The 13,145-nt window shown below is 59.6% G+C and overlaps 1 protein-coding gene across 2 annotated transcripts; it reads right to left on the bottom strand.

Annotated features, from left to right (window-relative positions):
- Nucleotides 1-1,528: 1,528 nt before the first annotated feature.
- Nucleotides 1,529-11,358, bottom strand: PNOC (prepronociceptin). Of its 2 annotated transcripts, XM_066995156.1 has the most exons (4): nucleotides 11,219-11,358; nucleotides 7,635-7,771; nucleotides 3,748-4,165; nucleotides 1,529-2,685 (listed from the first exon to the last, which is right to left on the bottom strand). In XM_066995156.1, the coding sequence occupies exons 2-4, from the start codon at nucleotides 7,752-7,754 to the stop codon at nucleotides 2,636-2,638; spliced, it is 588 nt and encodes a 195-aa protein (XP_066851257.1). In that variant the 5' UTR covers nucleotides 7,755-7,771; nucleotides 11,219-11,358; the 3' UTR covers nucleotides 1,529-2,635. The 2 variants fall into 2 exon arrangements, with proteins under 2 accessions (XP_066851257.1, XP_047935241.1); XM_048079284.2 differs by having other exon boundaries at nucleotides 1,529-4,165.
- Nucleotides 11,359-13,145: the final 1,787 nt, after the last annotated feature.

Raw genomic sequence — 13,145 nt, 5'->3', positions numbered from 1 at the left:
TGCCTTGCTGGCTCTGCCTCGTCCTTGCAGCCCGTGTCCCCGCGTCGCGTCCCTCTCCCCTTGCACTTTCTGCCCAGCTCGCGCTCAGCCCCGAATATTTCTTCCCCGTTGGCACAACCACTTCTGGCACCACTAGATAGCAGTGTCTGCCCGCCGATGGCACTGCCTCTCCCTCCTGCAGCACATGCTCCGCTTCCTTTTCCCTCGGTGGTGGTTTTCCTCCCCCGAACCCCAAACCCATCGAGTTTCAGCCTGGAAGCTGCAAGGGGAGGTCGGCGCGTGCCAACCCCAGCGGGTTTTCAGGCGGTGTCCCGCTGCGGGGGGCTCTGCAAGGTCTCGCAGCCCCTTGCAAGTCGCTCCGTTGACCTCAGAAGCTGCCTTGTGCTGCGAAAAGCCTGGATAACGGTTTTTATTTTTATTTTTTTTTGCGCATGGAGGCGAAAGAGGACGCGGAAGAGGGTGGGAGGAGAGGCTGAAATCTGGAGAGAAGGGCCGAATGGGGATGCAACAGGTGGCGATGCCTGCCCTGCGTGGGAAAAGAGAGGAAAAAAAATCCGAAGGATAAAAACTGCATCTGGGAGCACCAAGTGGATGCAATTCCGAGCAGGTCCGCAGGGTTTCGTGGCCCCGTAGCGGAGGGACGCGGGGACCACCGCTCCTAGCTGGACGTGGACAAAGCAATGGATGCCCACCGGCCAAAAACGCGGCACCGGTCCCCTCTCTTCGCCACCCCCGTGGCTTTGCAAACTGGGACCGAACTGGGGGCACTGGGGGCACCCCCGTAGATTAACCCCGAGCCTCCCGGCGAGACCCGGCCACGGCGTTTCGGTGACGATACTGAAACCCACCCGGCACCAGCCGCGATGCCACCACCTCCCCAAATCTGACGGGGATTGGCACCGTGCCACCCACCGAGCGGTGGCCGGGCTGGCGGTGCCCTGCGGGGCAGGGAGCCCAGACCCCAAATTTTCCCCTGGGGATGCAGCACGGCAGAGGCTGGAGCATCCCAGTGTGGGATCCCTCATCGCCCTGACCGAAAAGGGAGGCTGGCACGTGGCGTTGGGGACAGGAGCTGCTCGGCACCCCGGGGACGAAGTTTGGCATCGAGCACTGGGGTCACCGCTGTAGGGGACATCACCGAAGTGAGCAGGCACGGTCTCAGCGTAACCCGCATCTCCTGGTGTCTCCCTCTTTTTTTTTTTCTATCTGCTTTGTGCGTATTCCCCCTCCCTCTCTTAAGCTACAAAATCCCCTTTTTTCCCCCCAAATAACCCCCCCGATCCACCCCTTTTTGTCCCATAGGACACGTGTACAATGACGTGACGCCCCCTGAAGCACTGTCGCAGCCCATACCGGGGGGGGGATCTCTGCTGGGAATCATGCACATTTACAAAAATCTCATTTTTTTCCCCTAAAACCACGCCATTTCCCAGCTGAGCGGGGCGGATCGAGCCCCCCGGGGTGGGGGGCGGCAGGGACCTTGCGCTGCAAGCGTTGACCCAAGTGACGGTCGCCAGTCGCACTGAGATCGTAGAAACAGTAAACTAATTTATTAATCCTTTTGCTATGTACAAGTTTAATGGAGAAATCTTTGTATGAAACAATTAAAAAGAACAGGGGGGAGGGGGGGGGGGCGAGATTTTTTTTTTTTGCTGTTTTTTTTTTGTTTTGTTTGTTTCCACGGGATGCGTCGGGTTTTTTATTATCATTTTTTTTTTGTACAAACGGCGAAGGGGCGGCGCTGCGGGTGAGACCCGGGCGCGGGGCACGCGGGACATGCTTCGGGCAGCGAATTAGGCAGAAGGGTTGGGGGGGGGGGACACACACGGCTCCGGGGTCACGCTGGGAGCCCCGGGAAGGCGCCCCGGCGGGGACGGCAGCTGGGACGCGATACATGCCGGGGGGACGCGACAAGAGACGCACGCGCGGCTGAGTTGCTGAGCAAAGAAGTCAACCCCGGAGTCCTTATCAAACCTCAAGGAAAGCGCAAAAAAAAAAAATAATAATAAATCATATTGAAAAAAAAAAAATAAAACCACAATTCCAGGTGTTTTCTACCCAGCCCTGGGTGCTGCACCGTGCTCCGGTCCCCTCCTGCGGGCGCACGGGGACTGAGCCACGGCGGGATGCGACCTCTCGGTGTCTCAGCATCCCCCAGCCAAAAAGGTGGGGATAAATCCGGGGGGGTGCGGATAAATCCCCCGGCCGGGGTCCTGGTGGGGGGGCTGGGGCTGGGAGGGGATGCCCAAAAGCGTGAAATAATAATCTGGGGGGGGGAAGGGGGAACAAAACCAAAAAAAAAAAAAAAAATCACTATTTTCCACTGCGTCCAACGTGTGGGGTGTTTCCAATGGCCGAGCGAGGTGCGAATTTTGCAAAAAATCCCGTTTTCCTCTTTTTTTTTTTTTTTTTTTGGTGGTCCCCCTCCCCGCCGTCCTCGCTCCCGTGTCCGGCGGTGGCCGAATCCTTCCAGTCCTGGCTTTAAATTGCTACCGGGTGAAGAGCGGTCACGGGCGGGCACCCAGGTGGCTGCTCCCCAGAAGGGAGAAAAGTGATTTCTGAACGCGTGCGAGTCTGAAGCGCTTTGGGGTCCGTCAGAGAGAGGTGGAGGCTGCTTGGGTGGACAGGAGCAGGGCTAATTTTGCCTGTGCCTGGTGGCGGGTGCCAGGACGCGGTGCCGGAACGCTACAAAAAAAAACAGAAAGAAAACAGAAAAAAAAAAAAAAAAAAGAAAGAAAAAGAAATGCAGCTGAGAGCGGAGCGGGCGAGGGGCCGGGATGCTCGGTCCCGGGGGCTGCAGGGCCGGGGAGAAATCCCCTAAGTTAGGGAGATGCCTCGCAGCACAAAAAGAAGAGGGGGAAAAAAAAAAAAAAAAGATAAAAAAGGGGAGGGGAATTAAAAATTCCCCCAATCCTCAGTTTTGGGTGTTTTGGGAGGTGGGTGGCCTCGCTGGGTGCAGGGCAGGCGCTGGGGGCTCTGAGCATCCCGACCATCCCGGCTTCTCCTCCCGCCGGCACCGCTTTTCGGGGGCTGCCCCCCACTCGCTGCTAGTTTTTGCCAACACAAAGCTTTTGGGAGGCTTCATCTCATTTCTAAAAGCAACAAGTTTGGCTTTTTTTGATTTTTTTTTCCTGCTTTTTGGGGGCTGAAACATTCTGTGTACCTATTTGGTGTTGGGGACAAAACCCTTTCGCCCATTATCTCGGTGTGACCGATGGCAAAGGGACTTTCCTGGGGCTGTCACCGAGCCAGGGACATGCAGCCTCGCCTCGTGGCTTGGTCTTTTCAAGCCATTTTTATTTTTTTTCCCCCCATTTTTAATTTGCACCCGTGGGAATGGGGAATGCAGCGCTGGAGCATCCCCACCCAGATCCAGCATCGCCATTCAGCGGGGCGAAAACGGCATTTATGGGGCAAAACCCAACTACTAGGAAAAAACAAAAAACAAAAAACAAACCAACAAAGAAATAAAAGGGGCCAGGGATGGGTGGGGTCTCATGGGGCAAAACTATGGCACTTTGGGGGGGGGGGGTGCAATGAAAAATAAAATTAAAAATAAAGCAGCCATCGCTTCCTGGAGAAAACCGGGCACGCACGGGACCGGCTCGCGATTCCTAACGGAGGTTTCGGGGTGGGGGGACAATGGGTTGACTTTTTTGGCCATGGCAGATCCACCTCCAAATGGGTGCCGCGGGGCCGGCTAGATCTCGTTGTGCTCGCTGAGGTCGCCGGCAATGTCGTACTCACTGGAGCGGGGCGACATGCCCAGGTACTGCTTCAGGAACTCGCTAAACCTCTTCTGGTTGTTCCACTTCCTCGCCGACTTGCGCACCCCGATGAAGCCCCCGTACCGCTTCTGCACCCCTCGGGCCGCCGGCCACGAGCCGCGCGTCCCCCGCGGGAAGCCGCCGCCGAGCCGCCGGGAAATGTCCTCGTCCCGCGACGGGAAAGCGCCCGGCACCGTCCCCGCGCCTCCGTCTTCGGCGTCCCGCCGCCGCAGCAGCTCGCTTACCTGCAGCGGGCTCGCCGCCGCCTCCGCCGGCCCCGCGGCACCGAAGACGCCGGCACCGGTGGCCTCCCGCCGCGGGGCGGCTCGGTTGGAGGCGGCGCACATCTCCCAGGTGGCCCGCGGCACGGCTTCGCCTTCGCACTCCAGGATGCAGACCTGCGCGGGGAGACACGGGGACGGGTTTCGGATCAGAAATCCCAGAATGTTTTGGGTTGGAAGGGCCCTTAAAGATCATCAAATTCCAGCCCCCGGCCACGGGCACTGCCAGGGATGGGGCACCCCCAGCTCCTCGGGGCAGCCTGTCCAGGGCCTCGCCGCCCTCATCATAAAGGATTTCCTCCTAACATCTAACCTAAACCCGCCCTCTTTCAGTTTAAAACCATTATCCTTTGGGTCCTTGGGCATCCCCCCACTTGTAGCCCATCCAGCCTTCTGGAAGACACCCCAGAAAGTCACCAGCAGCTCATCAACACTTGCCAGCCATCATTTGGTCCCAAATCCAGGCTTTTAGCCATGCTCAGGCTCCCAGAGGTGATGGAGATGCTGCCACGGCAGCTCCACATCCCAAACCCCATCACCCACCACCTTTCCCCACTTCCCCACTGAAGCCCAGGCTCCCGTCCCATCCCAGGTTCCAGCCAAACTCACTGCCGGGTATCTACACCACCCTTTGTCCATGGCCACGTCAAGGGAGGCAGTCCCGAAAGCCTTATAAAAGCCAAGAGAAGCCAGACGTCTCCCTGCAGAGAGCTCTTGGGGTGGCTAAGCATGACTTCCCCTCCATAAATCCACGCTGGCTGCTCCTGCTGACTGTCTTCTCCTTCACGTGTCAGGAAATGCTTTCCAGGATGATGCTCAGGACCGAGGTGAGGCGGACCAGCCTCATCCCCAGATCCTCCTTCGTGCCTTCTTTCCCGAGAAGAGACAAGTGCCTTCCCCATGTCCCCAGGAGCCCGCCCTGCTCACCACATCCCTCCAAAGGCCATCAGGATGTGGCCTTTGAGCCATCAAGAGCGACTTCACCAAGCCATCAGGCTTCCTCAGCACGCAAGGGCGCGTCCCACCGTGGCCATGTCCCATCCCTTTCCAAGGGTCCACCAAGACAGGGCGCAGAGCCAGCTGGGGAAAGCATCCAGGAGAAACCAGCCAGGAGAAGATCCCAGGAGAGACAAATTAATCAATATCCAGAGCTGGGGCTGGAGGGCACGGAAGGCAGGGCTCGTCTTCCCTTGCCTCGTCTTTCCAGCCCAAGTTGGCTTCATGGCGGGCTCTTCCAAATGCTTAACACCAACCCGAGGAGCCCTCTGGCCGAAACATGTCGGTGTCCGTCTCATAGCTTTCAGAAACGGTCATCTGCAAGGCCAAAACTCTTGCAGAACCGCTCTTTGCCATGGGTCTGTTGACTTTGCTGGGTGAGAGGTGCCACAGGTCCCCACGTGGTGTCCCACGTGGAGCTCAAGCACATGACTCAGCAGCAACTCACAATTTCCATGCCTGAGACCAACCAGGCTCTTCGGACGAAGAGAAAAAAAAGAAAAATTGTTGTCCCAAAGTGACTTTGGGTCTCGTTCACCCACAGCAGTCCTTGTGTGGGTGTCCTGGGCCAAGCCGAGGTCCTGCCCCCAGGATCTCCAGACCTTTGTTGTTGCCTCCTGCAGATGCTCGGTGTCCAGACAATGTCCCAAATGGGGATGAAGGCTGAAGGACATTGCATGCAGATAGCATCTCTAGCTGATAGCTTGGAGAGGAATCATCCAGGGCATCCAGCTGGAGGCCATTGGTGTCCTGCCATCCATCCACAACACAGCCCCGCGGTCACCTCGGGGTCCTCAGCCCTCATGCTGTTGCCTTAGTTCACATGGAAATGGCTTCTGCCTCCTCGTGGTGCTTTGGGAGTCCTCCAAGCAAGCACGGACCAGCGCTCCTCCATGTCCAGAGGCAAAAGTAGCTGGGAAGGCTACCTCCCACCTTGGGCTGGCATTAACGGTGCCACCGTGGGTTTGCACATCCCTAGGTGGCATCTTGAAGACCAGTTCCACCAGCTGCCCTGCCCCAAAGTGGCCCCGATGTCCCCAAAGTGGCCCCAAGACATCTTCAAGGAGTCCCTGAGGTGGCCTTGAGGTGTATCCGAGGGGGCCATGGTGGCCCTGAGATGGCCCTCGTGTCCCCAAGGTGTTCCCTTGTGTCCCCAGGGTGGTCCCCAGGTGGCCCCGGTAGCTCCCAGGTGGCCCTTGTGGCCCCAGAGCAGCCTTGGTGGCCCCAAAGTGGCCCTGGTGGCCCCAAGGTGGCCCCGAGACATCTTCAAAGACTCCCTGTTGGCCTCAAGATGTCTCCGAGGTGGCCTTGAGGTGTATCTGAGGTGGCCCTGAGATAGCCCTCGGGTCCCCTTATTGTCCCGTGTCCCCTCAATGTTCCCAAGATGTCCCTGTCCTGCCCTGGCAGCTCTGATGGTGCAGGCACAGCAGTAACTTCAGGGCATCTCTTGTACCTACCACTGAAATCTTGGCTCTGCAGCCCTTGGAAAGCTACGTGGACATTTCCAGAGTCCTGGGTGAGGACGGATCAGCCCCTCGCTGATGGGATTTCCTTGGCCTTTGCTTTGGAAATGGGGGGCTTTGTGCCAAATCCCAACAAGCCGCTTCCCCGGGCTGAACCCGAGCCTCCAAGGTCCCCGGGCTCCTCTTCCTCAGAGGCACGACCCCATGAGCCACCGACCACCCCATTTCCTCCCCATCTCACTGGCCACCAGTGCCGGGGGAAGACAGAGCAGTAGGGCAGAGCCCCTTTCCAACTGCAAAACGATATTCTGGACCCAAATCAGCGCGATCATGCCCCAGATCTTGCATCCACTGGGACTTAGCAATGGGGTGGCTGCGGCATCTCCACCGAGCTTCTGGTCCCCGCTGTTTTGGGGCCCATTTCCCACCCCCGGGGGCTTTCCCCATCACAGCCAGCCGTGATTTATCGCTGATGGAGAGGAGAGCGGCAGCGAGGAGGCGGCCGATGCTTCCCTGTGGGCGGAGGGGGAACGGGGAGGAAAGCAAAGCTCCCAGCCAGAGCCCGGCCACGGCTCAGCGGAGGGGAAAGGAAAGCATCACGGGCAGGGACGGGCTGATTCATCCCTTTGCAGCGTGACGTTTTCGCCGTCACCGCATCTCCCCTGGGCTCGGCAGCCCTTCGGCTGGCTGCCCCCCCTGGAATATCACATCCCAGCTTGTATCTGCAGCCCCGCTGGGGCACGATGCTGGTCCTGCTGGGGCTCAGAGGCAGTTTTGGCGGCTTTTTGGGTGCTGGTGCCTCTGGCAGGGTGCGTGGTGGTGATGCCGTGAGCCACGAGGGCAGGAAAGCTGGGGATGAGGGGGGTCTTGGACCCTCCCCGGCACAATGTGCTCCATCCCGTGGCCATCAGAGCCTTGGGGCCATCACTCTCGGAGCTGCCCCTTTCCTTGGGACCATCTCGTAGGCTTTGATAATGTCCCTGGGCATGGCCACAGCACTTTTGGGTGCCCACGGAGAAGGGACAACGACACCAGCACCCTCAGTGCTCATCATTCCCAACCACCCCACAAACCCGGCGCCCTTCCCAAGAACCCCAAAGCCCCAACCCGGCGCGGGGGGCACTTACGAGGACGTCGAAGCTGTCCCTGTAGAGCTGGCGGTCGCAGCGCAGGCAGTCCCCCCGGCAGTCGCCCCGTGCCCGGGCGAAGAGGCAGAGCAGCAGCAGGTCCCAGAGCACGGCCCTCATGGTGCCAACGGCAGCGGCTGCGGCCGGAGACAAAACCCGTCAGCCCCGGCACGCGCTCGCTGCCACCTCCTAAACGGGCAGGAGCAGCGCTCAGCCCTCCCCAAAATGATTTATTTTTTTTTTTTTTGGGGGAAACGATCCCCTCCTTCCCCCCGCCCAGCTTCGTTTTCCCAGGCTATCCCATGACACGAGTGCCGGCAGGGCTTATTTTAGCGCCGGGACGTGGCGGGGAGGCACGTCGGGGCTGTCCCCGAGCAGGACACCGCCGGGGCTGAGTGAGGAGGAGCTCCCCACCTGCCTTTCCCTGTTCCATTTCCCCTTCCCCATCCATTTTCAAGGGGCGTTTTGGGTGCTGCCACCCCTGTCCCTGTCTCGGGAGGTCCCAATGTGCACCGATGCAGGGCATCGGTGGCACGTGGTGGTGAAGCGACGTGGCCGTGGCAGAGCGGCGAGCGCTTTCCTCCCGTATCAGGATTTTTTAGCCCGATGCGTCCCCACGGACCTCTGGTCCTCCTCAAACCCCTCCCTGTGGCTCTCAGCGCCCATGGAAGAGGGACACGAAGTCTCCGTGGTGCCTGACAGCGGGTCCGGGGGCACTGTGCCCTCTGGGGGGGTGCCAAGGAGACGGGAGCAGAGCCAAATGGTGACGCGGAGGTCGGGGCTGCCCTTGGTGGCACCTTCGTGTGAGCCGCGTCCTGGGCAAGGGGGTGGCTGAGATCTCCAAAATCCTTCTTCAAGCTCAGCCACGAGCAGGTGAGGAATCATTCCCCTCAAAAAAAAATGATTTCCCGGCTTTTCCCAATTTTCTGATGGGGTCCAAAACCCACGTGCCCGGCGGCTTCGCCCCGGCGTGGGATGCTCGCAGGCGAGGAAGACCTCGGTGGCAGCAGCGGTGGCTTCGCAACCCGTGCTCCATTGTCATTTTGGGCCACTTTCGGGGGTTTTGAGGGTGGGCTTGCTTTGCCTTTGCAGGCTGGGCAGGGCTCAGGGCTCATTCCCGTTTATTTTCCAGCGAGATGGGAACATCTTGCAACAGGAGCAGGGCACGCGCTGCCCGGTGTCACGGTCACCTTCCAGCTCGGTGACACAGAGCCTCGCCGAGCCGCTTGTCATTTGCTGGAGGGAAAGCTGATAAGGAGCAGGAATTAAGGCTTAATCTTCGCTGAGTCTCATTAAAACTGGCTGCCGGCGTGAGTCAGAGGATTGGCAGGATGCTCCCGGGAGAGGGCAAGCCCCCCCCCCCCCCCCCCGAAAATCTCTCGGCCCCGCAGCGGGGCTGCAAACCCTATCGCATGTCCCCGAAGGGGGTGTCCGGGTGTCCCCAGGAGGGCTCATCTGGCTGTGGCACCGCGGCCAGGGCAGGCTCAGGGATTACAGCCTGGCTGCTTAATGGAAAGATGTTATCGAGCGGGAAGGGTGCGAGCCCCAAAAATAAAGAAAATAAAGAAAATAAAACCCCCTCTACCATGCATCAGTGCTCAGCCAAACCCCAAAACGCAACCAGCCCATCAGAAGAGCTCCTGGGCACACACAAATTGTGCCTGGATGTTTTTTGGGGCTGGAGGGATGTGGCGTCCTCCGAAACGTTGCGGTGAGCCCCGCCGCTACGGCACCCCTGGGGGCTCCTCGTCCGTAGTTGACTTATCCTCATTAATATTGGTATTAGGGTAAAGAAAAAAAAAAAAGAGGGATTTGCTGGCAATGCAGCCTGCAGTCCTGATAACAGCAGGGTCTGGCTATCCGTCAAGGCGGCCGGCTCTTATTTATGGCTCCGGGTGGGAGGACGCGGGAGGTGCAGATGTTTAGAGGGATTAATTTCGGGGGGCAGCGGCCGGGACGGAGCCGGTGGGACATCAATAACCCGCGAGGAGAGGAGGAAGGGGAAGCAGGTGCCGGCCGCGCCGCGCTCGCCTTCATTCGATTTGCTTTGATTGGGTTTCGGCCGAGCGGGAACATGGGCGGCGCGGGGCTTTTGGGCTGAAAATCAGCCGAAATGGGGCTGCTCGGGGAGGTGCCGCGTCCTCTTCCCCGGGGAAATCCTAACGCCGGGGACGGTCCCGGCACGCTGCTGCCGGCATCGCCGACGCATCCGCAGGTGTAAATGCGGCGGTGCTTTGGGATCAGGATCAGTCCTGCTGTATGGGGACAAGCTCCATGCCTGGAGCTGAGCTGGCCCTAAGGGTTTTTTTGATTATTATTTTATTTTCTCCTAATCCCCGCTCTTCCAACCCAAAGCAAGGCCTGACCCGGCGGGCAGGGAGAGGCGGCCGGGTGGGAGCCGCATGGAAGGGGTCCGGCCGAGCGGCGCAATATTGTCCAACAGTGTCCCCCACTGGCACCAGCTAAAACACTTCCCCTCCCGCTCCTCCAGCATTAAAAAAATGCAAAGTTGCCATCGGAAAAAAAAAGAAATAAAAGAAAAAAAAAAAAAAGGGAGAAGCCAAGGGGAGCACGATGCTACGGCTCCCGCGAGGGCGCCCGAAACCTTTGTGCCGGCGGCTGGGCGAGCGGCGAAGGGGCTGGGGGCTCGGGGAGATGCTGGGGGAAGCCAGGGGGGGGGGTCGGGGCTGCAGCCCCCCCCACTCCCCCCGCTTCCCCGGAGCTCGGCAGAAAAAACGAGCTCTTCCTTTTGTTGAGCCCCTCGATCAGGTAATTGGCCATAATTGGCCCAAATTGCACACACTGCGGCGAGGCGATAAACACAGATGGGGCAGCGACAGACCGCGGGAGGCTGCCGAGAGGTAAAAAGCCCAGGGAGAGAATTTCTCCCCCTGTCCATCCCCGCTCCTCAGCCATTCATTGGGGGCTGCGAGGGGAAAAAAAAAAATAAATAAAAGGAACATCAAAAAAAAAAACAACCACATTTTCTTCCCTTTTGTGCTCTGTTGGAGGGGGAAAGGTGCCTGCCAAGCCAGGCGTCCCCCTGCGCATCCCGCGGTGCCCAAGTTGCGAAGTTCCCTTCCCCTTTTGTCCTGGATATTAAAAAAAAAAAAAAAAAGGGGGGCAGAAACACCGCGAGGGGAAATTTGCGGTGTGGAGGCTCCGCTGCTTCTCCCCGCAGGCCGTCGGGGACGGAGGCACAAAGACGGGGGGGATTTTGGTTAAATCCAGCGGGCGAGCCCCAAAACCCCTTCGCCTCTCACCTGCCGCGCCCGCGGCTTCGCGCCGGCTCCTGTTGCATCCCTCGGCGGCTTGGGTCCGAAAAGGGGCAATTTTGGGGAAGGTGAAACTTTTTTTTGGCAGGTGCTCGCCCGGCCGAGCACGGCGCAGAGGGGCTGCTCGTGCGAGCCGATATATTTTCCTTTACAGGCAGATATTTCTCTTTAACCCTTGGCGGGGAGAGGGACATCTCCCAAACGCATCGAAGCCTGAAAAAACGGACTGAAAAAAAACCCACAAAAACACGAAAACGAAGAAAAATTTCCCCCCCCCAAGTAGGATGCAAACCGAAGGAGATCTCCTACCTGCGGGTGTGCTGTCAGCCGCCGGCTCCTCTGCTCCGTGACTCCTCCGGCGCCGGTGCCACGGTGGTATATATAGACGGTGTGCACACCCGGCCCCACACCTCCCTCCCCGTCCTCCGAACACGTGCGCTGCTGAGCCCACCCCCGGGGGCTGCCGGCTGAGACGGCACCCGGCAGCTGGGGGCCAGGGATTTGTGTGTGTCCCCCCCCCCCCCCCCCCCCCACCCCTTTGCTGTCCCCGTCCCTCCGTGGCCGACAAACCCAGTCCCCATCGTCCCAGCGAGGCGTCCTCCGGCGTCGCGGCGGGATTTTGGGGGTGCCGGAGGGGATAAGGGGTGTGCGTGGCCCCCCAGATCCCCGTCTGGGAGGGGATGGGGGGCACAGGGGGGGCACCCCCCCTGTAAAGGACCCGCAGAGGGGTGCTGGATTTGTGCCTCGCAGCCTGAACCAGGGCACGGTGTCCCCAAGCACCCTGGGGACCAGGAGGATGGGGGGGTTATGGGGCTGGGGGGGGGGGGGGCTCGGCTTTGGGATGCCCAAGGGGGTTGTAGGGGCATCCGGCTCCCCAAATCCAGCACCCGGAGCATGCCCTGGGCATTGGGGGGCACCCATTTCCATCCCCCCCCTCCCAACCTCATTTAGGGCAGAACGGGTTAATACCACCCCATTTCCACCAGGGACCCTCCGAACCTCCACCGGTGCAGCCCCAGGCTGGGGACGGGGCTCCCCCCGACCCCAAAAAAGCCCCAGAGGGGGGTCGGAGGGTTCCCGGAGCTCGTCGCTCCGGCACGGCTTAATGAGCGCGACGGGCATCGACCGCGGGCGGGCGGCCGTGAATAATCGATTCCCGGCTTGGCAGCCGAAGGGGGAAAATTAAAAAAAAAAAAACTTTTCATTGGGAGGCACTGGAAAGGGAGGGGACCCCCGGCCCTGCCCCAAAATAGGGCTGAGCCACGGGGGCGCACGCTCCGTCGGGTCCTTCCCAAATAATGTGAGTCCCCGCGCTGCCACCTCGGGGACACGGCCACCTCCGGACCTTCCCTACACAAACCAGCGTCGCCCCAATTTGCCCAGCCAGGTGACGTCCCAAATCACCCCGCTCGGATCTCCGAGCGTCCTTCGCCACCCCAAAAATCCTTCGCCACCCCAAAAATCCTTCGCCACCCCAAAAATGCTTCACCACCCCAAAAATCCTTCATCGCCCCGAGCATCCTTCACAGCCCCGAGCATCCTTCACGGCCCCGAGCATCCTTCACGGCCCCGAGCATCCCTCGCTGCCCCGAGCATCCCTCACTTGCCCCCACGTCCCGATCCCAAAATCTGCAGCACCGCTGAGATCGTGGCTCGGAAATTCCCCGAAACAAGTCCCCGGGAAGGGCTGGCTGTCGGAGCGACACGGCTCCTTTTGTTTTTTGCTTCGCCTGCTGAGCGAGCACGTTTTGCGTCCTGCCCGACACCTCGGCTCCGTGCGCGCCCGGGCGGGCGTCAAAACCCCCCAAAATCCATAAAAATCCCCCAAAAAGCGGCGGCGCTGCCCCTGGGGAGCTGCGGGGCGAAGCGATTCCTGGGCTGGAGGTGGGGAAAAAGGGAAAAAAAAAGCTGATTTATTTATTTTTTAATATTTCCATCGCTCAGGCTTTCCTCCGGCGCTCGGGTTGCCTCGGGTTGCCATTAGGGGCACGTTGGTTTTCCACGAATTGTGTGACGTTGTCTGAGGTCCCGGTAATTAACCAGGGGGGGGATAATTGAGGTCCCGGTAATTAACCCGGGATGATTGGCAGCTGGGGGCAGCACGCCAGGCAGGAGCGATGCCCGGTTTGCTGCATTTCCAAGTCCAGCACCCTAAACCCCGTGAGAAAGGGAACTGATTTGGGATTTGGGGAGGATTCGCCCACTTTGGAGAATAAGGAGAGGATTTTTGCGATTT

Source organism: Anser cygnoides, chromosome 3 (assembly GCF_040182565.1).
Source record: "Anser cygnoides isolate HZ-2024a breed goose chromosome 3, Taihu_goose_T2T_genome, whole genome shotgun sequence".
Lineage (NCBI taxonomy): Eukaryota > Metazoa > Chordata > Aves > Anseriformes > Anatidae > Anser > Anser cygnoides.
The sequence above is the reverse complement of the archived record's forward strand: the minus strand, read 5'-3'. Positions and strand labels throughout refer to the sequence as shown.

Coding starts and splice junctions, on each gene's coding strand:
- PNOC (XM_066995156.1), bottom strand. CDS start 7,754: ATGAGGGCCGTGCTCTGGGACCTGCTGCTGCTCTGCCTCTTCGCCCGG. Junction 4,166..7,634: donor GGGACAGCTTCGACGTCCTC/GTAAGTGCCCCC, acceptor CTCCCCGCGCAG/GTCTGCATCCTGGAGTGCGA. Junction 2,686..3,747: donor GGGCATGTCGCCCCGCTCCA/GTGAGTACGACA, acceptor TTTTTTTTGTAG/CGTTCCGGCACCGCGTCCTG.